Source organism: Gracilinanus agilis, chromosome 5 (assembly GCF_016433145.1).
Source record: "Gracilinanus agilis isolate LMUSP501 chromosome 5, AgileGrace, whole genome shotgun sequence".
NCBI classification, from domain to species: domain Eukaryota; kingdom Metazoa; phylum Chordata; class Mammalia; order Didelphimorphia; family Didelphidae; genus Gracilinanus; species Gracilinanus agilis.
In genome coordinates this window covers 107,026,759-107,032,178 of record NC_058134.1, presented here as the reverse complement: position 1 = coordinate 107,032,178, position 5,420 = coordinate 107,026,759, and the positions used below count along the sequence as shown (strand labels likewise).

General features: G+C 40.9%; 1 protein-coding gene across 1 annotated transcript; it reads right to left on the bottom strand.

The window, feature by feature from the left end:
• Positions 1–666: 666 nt before the first annotated feature.
• On the bottom strand, positions 667–5,160 carry LOC123248501 (anionic trypsin-like). The gene is made up of 5 exons (XM_044677289.1): positions 5,121–5,160; positions 3,649–3,805; positions 2,310–2,563; positions 1,564–1,700; positions 667–851 (listed from the first exon to the last, which is right to left on the bottom strand). Exons 1-5 carry the CDS (start codon positions 5,158–5,160, stop codon positions 699–701), a joined length of 741 nt encoding a protein of 246 aa, XP_044533224.1. The 3' UTR covers positions 667–698.
• Positions 5,161–5,420: the final 260 nt, after the last annotated feature.

Genomic DNA, 5,420 nt, shown 5'->3' with positions numbered 1-5,420 from the left:
GGGTGGGAGATAGCTGGTGGCTTAGGGAACAGAGATGGAAGGTCCTGGGTTCAAATATGACCTCTGACACTTCCTAGACATGCTACTCTGGACAAGTCACTTAACCCCCATTGTCTAGCCCTTACCACTCTTCTGCCTTGGAACCAATAAACACAGTATTTATTCTAAGAAGGAAGATGAGAGTTAAAAAGAAAGAAAGAAAAAAGGTATTAGATGATACCATTAAGGGACAGAGAGTAAGGTCATTTAGCTTCTCAGAGCCCCTGAAGGTTTTCTTCACTCTCCCTTAAATGGATATCTCCTGGTTTGTACCTGATATCTCGTAGGAATCGTAATGCTATGGTATCCCAGTAGCTAGGGATCAGTATTGACTAATTTATGAGTTCATAGTTACAACAACAAACATGAATAAAATTACTATTGATTTTATTACTAAGGGTAAGTATCTTTGATACTAGAACTCCCTTAGGACCTAGGAGATCCCCATGTGGGTCTGGAAGCAAGACAGTAGAGAAGAAAGATCACTTGCCCCCTGGCGGTATTGTCTTGCCCCATAACTACCCACTATGTGATCTAAGAGAGAAATTGGGGGGATCCAAGCACAGACACTAAACACATGACACGGGCCTCAAAAGGATAATATCTTTATTGAAAGGGTGTCAACAATCCAGAACAAGAGACAAGGGGAAAGGAGGGGTTTAGCTGTTGGCAGCAATAGTTTCTTCGATCCAGTTCACAAAGTTGCAGACCTTGGTGTAGACACCAGGCCTGTCCTTCTGAGCACAGCCATAGCCCCAGGAGACAATACCTTGGAGCTCACCATTGCAGGCCACAGGACCACCTGAGTCACCCTAGAAAAGTAGAGCAAGAATGAATGAGGAAAAGGAGACAGGAAAGGGGCTAAATCTCAGGCCTTTATATGAAAGTTGGAATCATGGAAAGAACATTATAGCTGCCTTAATCTAGTAGTCTAGCTGGTACACAAAGCCCTTCCACAATATCCCCTTCCAATACCATTTCTATCCCTCCAGATCCTAGGACTGTTTCCCTAACCTTTATTATCTATTCATAACTTTAGCTCCAATGATATGAGCCAAAGCTCCAGGTCCCCAAAAGCCTTGTACTAAAGATTTTCTTAGCCTTTTGGGGAGATGTAGGGGTTGGGATTGGGTTTGGGGTCTTGGGGATTTGGGGTTGCTCTTTGGAAGGAGTTATTAACTTTATCACAGACTCCTTTGGAAATTTAGTAAAGTCTCTGGACCCCTTCTCAGAAAAATGATTGTTGTCTACATTTATAATTGAAGAAAATCCTAAATTTCAGTTAGAAACTAGTGAAAATAAAGATGTAATTTTTTTCACCCAAATTCATGGACCTCCTTGAAAACTCTCTACAGATCTTTTGGGGATCCATGGATCCCAGATTAAGAACCCTTAAATCTAGAGACTAGAGTCCTGAATGGGGATGTAGATCTCCTACCTAATCCCAAAGGCTTTGATGGTTCCCAGAGTCCTATTCTCCTATAGATGCCTTTGGCCTTGACATCTAAACAATCAGAATCTTACCTGGCAAGAATCCTTGCCACCCTCTAGGAAACCAGCACAGACCATGTTGTCAGTGATCTCCCCAGGGTAAGAGGCCCGGCATTCTGCATCAGACAGAAGAGGAGCCCGCAAGCATTGCAGCAGGTCAGGGTAATCAGCTGGAAAGAACATGGGATAAAAGAGAGAGGAAAGGGTCACAAAGACAAGCCAAATTCAAAATCCTGAGAGCTGGAGAGGAAGAAAACCTTAGCTCAGAAAAGAGAAAATATCTTCAAGCTCTTCAGCTAATAAAGTTCCTATATCACTTTATATGTCTTTCATTGCAACTGTCATATATTCGCCTGTATTATAATTATTCATGTAATTTATCTGGGCTTCAGTTTCCTCACTTGTTAAGTGAGGTGGCTGGATGAAATAACTTCTGTACCCCAAATTTGTGATCTTATACTCCCAGCTGAATTAAAGGGAAAAGAGTTTCTCAACACCTGACCCAGCAAGTCATTTCATTTCTTCTGGGAGACTGGGATTAGGCTGGTGACAAAAGGAGAGAAAAATCCTTCAGAGAATGAATTTTGAGGCCCAGCTATGGAAATTGTTCTTAACCTCCCCTGAGATGGTGTTTAGTCACTACGTGTCCTGAGACCTAGCAAGGGTCAAAGAACAGGCAGGCTACTATACAGAACAGGAACAAGGGAGAAGCTGACCAAAGGTTAGGGGGCCAGTGGAAGGGACAATGTGTAATTGTGGAACAGGACAATGGTACTCACCTCCAGAGCTCAAGGTATTGCCCCAACCGGAGATGAGGCACTCAGTGCCTGCAGGGGCACACTCCTTGGGGAGGGAGATGGGAGCCACATGACTATTAAGGACAGCAGGAGTCTTCAGCTTGATCAACATGATATCATTATCTAGGGTCCAGTAGCTGTAGCCAGGATGGCGGATTATCTTTTCAGAATTAATAAACTGTTCATTTCCCTCAGTGGCCTCAATGTTGTGTTCTCCAAGTCTCACCTGGATGCGGCTGTAAAGAAGTAAAATCTTGTTCAGATCTAAGAGTATCCCTAGAGGTAGTTCTCCTTTTTGTCCACAGTTCACAGTTTGCCTACAATTCGGGAGATTGTGGAGCACTGATCAACTCTAGAGGCTTGTGGGCAGAGCTGGGACTAGCTCGAGACAGCTGGAGCTTTGTCCTTATTGCCAGTATTGATTAGAGCAGAGGGTGGCATGGGTCCTCTGCACTCATCCCAAAGAAGTGCCACCACCAGACTGGCCCATTCTCTTATCTAATACTTATGTTGCCACTCCCACCTCCATCCTATTTAAATTGGTCATGATAACCTTTTCCCTGGATGTGTCTTATCTCTTCATCATGTACAGATTCCTAGTGCTGCCATCTCTGAACTTTATAGTTACTGTCATCCCAATAAGTTTAGAACCTGGCTCACACTCTTCAACCCCAACTCAACTCTTAGTTTACTTCAAAATTCTATTTGAAGGAAGCTTCCTCTTTCCTCAAATTCCTCAACTGCCATTTCTGCTTTCTTCATTACACCTCAATCAGTGATAGGAGCAGGCATGTGGTCATACTATAGGCATCTTCCTTTAAACACCTCAGCCCTCCTCAACTAAATTTCCACAGATACTATAATTCTCTTCCTTTGAGGGAAGGCAGGTGAATAGGTTGACAAACCTAGCAACAAAGACTTTGATCCCACTTCAGGGGAAATGACAGACACAGATTTTTGTTTAGTTAAAAAATCTCCACAGTTCCTATTATAACCATATGGTTAAATAAAGAAGAATATTAACACTTGGAAGTGCAGAGCCATGCTTTTTCTCCCAAGTGCTCTTACTAACCCATTAATGCCCATAAAAGGCTAAGAAATAAAAAGCTGGCCATATAGATCATCCTATTTCCTTCTCTGCCACAAGTCCCTCTCCCAAGTCTACTCTCTTTCTAAGCTCTGTAAAAATTAGAAGGTAAAAAAGGAATAGGAGATAATTTCTGAGAATTCCTCTTCTTCCTCTTAGATCTTGCCTAGATTTCCCTTTATAAAAGATTCTATAGCTGTAGGAACCTAGAGCTAGGGATGTTCTGTTACTTACGACATGTAGCAGTGAGCAGCTGACACCACCCACTGTTCGTTGATGAGAGAGCCACCGCAGAAGTGGTAACCAGCATTCAGGGATACCTGGTAAGGGGCAGAAGCCTCCTGGCATGTTTCTCCCCCAACGATCTTGTCATCATCATCGGAGAAAGCAACTTCAGATGCAAAAAGAAAAAGAGAACAGCTTAGCAAAGAGCAAATCCTAAGCCCTGAGCACTAGGAGTGATTTCTTTGTTGTCTCTTCTACCACTTCCTTCCAAGATTGAGATTCCATTTCTCCATGGTACTAGAATAATTGTTATTATAGTCATTATTAACATTGTCCATGCCTTATTCTCCCTGTCCCTGATCATCTTCATGGACCATTCAACATTCATGAGCCTTGAACACTAAGTATGATATCAATGACTGTGTTTCCTAGATTTTGCTAAAGGATTATTATGATGATGAGCACAATAGAGAAACAACCAAATTTTCATTGCATGACCAGGTTAGAATAATCTTTTATTTTCCAAATTCTTTATTAATCAGTTAGCACTTACTAAGTTTCTACTTCTGTGCAAGGCTATAGAGATAAAAAGACAATAATCCTTGCCTTCAAGGAGCTTATATTCTATCGGGAGGGATAAAATATCTATATATGTAAAATACTTATCTGCTCTTCATTGGTTATTATCATCCCATCTACTCTGGGCAGTGATTCTATATCACTTTTTTGATCCAAACTCTTTTCTCTAATATGGGGGCAATTTCACCTTAGTTTGTTTTTAATTGCTCTCAAATTTCTTCACCAAGTCCAGCTCATTTTGGAGTTTAAGAACTTCTAGTACTCTTCTACTATAGATATTTCCCCCAGCTTCTAGAATCAGATCGCCCATTCACTTTCTTTTCTCTAGGAAACCATGTATCATGAGGAGTTTCACAAAAGGAAATTTTATAGGAAAGCTTACATTCACACCCAAGTTTGGTATATCTCTGCAACCAATGGTCCACAGTAGAGGACTGGAAAATGATTAACAATTGCAAAAGCATAGTTTAGTCTGCATTGTTAACATTTACTCCATCATTTTCTTAAATCTAGACAATCAATGAACAAAAAAAAACCTTCAACCTCTCATTTGTAGCAGTTGCTGATTTCAAGGGCATAAATGCTCAAATTGAAATTTTTATAATTGGCTCTTAGGAACTGGATTCAGACTGATTTCAATACACCCATGAGCTAAAGAAACTGTTTTGTGATTTTATCTCAAGTGAAGAGAAGAAAAGGAAGACTTATACAGGGAATCAGATAAAAAAAAGAGTGGTCAGTGAAAAGGGAAGAAGCTAAACAAACAGAAAGAAAGAAATGGAAAGCCAGAACAGCTGGACAGGAAAGAACAATACAATACAATACAACGATACAATAAGAGAAAGGAATAAGAGGTGGACTCTAAAGGAATAACAAAGGAGGAAGGCATGAGGAGAACTCACCAGCTGCTCCTATGAAGGCCAGGATAAGTAAGAACTTCATGTTGACAGAAGTGTGACTGACGTTCATGAAAGTTCCCAACTTTATACGTTTCTGGTGTTTGTAATTGGGAAGGTCACTTTTCCCTTTAACACATGCACCTGTCAACTTTCCCTTTCCCTGGGTCTTGCATCAGCTTTATATTGCATTTAGCTATTTGGGATGAATGACTTGAAGATAATAAAAGTTTCTTAGATAGATAAAATGCTTGATTCCAGTGAAGAACAGGCAAGATCCCCACAATGAGCAGACAAGAATATTTC

Excerpts from the sequence above, each read along its gene's own strand:
- LOC123248501 (XM_044677289.1), bottom strand. The coding sequence starts at position 5,160 with ATGAAGTTCTTACTTATCCTGGCCTTCATAGGAGCAGCTG. Across the intron at positions 3,806-5,120 it reads GGCCTTCATAGGAGCAGCTG|TTGCTTTCTCCGATGATGAT; the intron begins GTGAGTTCTCCT and ends TTGCATCTGAAG. Across the intron at positions 1,701-2,309 it reads CAATACCTTGAGCTCTGGAG|CTGATTACCCTGACCTGCTG; the intron begins GTGAGTACCATT and ends TGTTCTTTCCAG.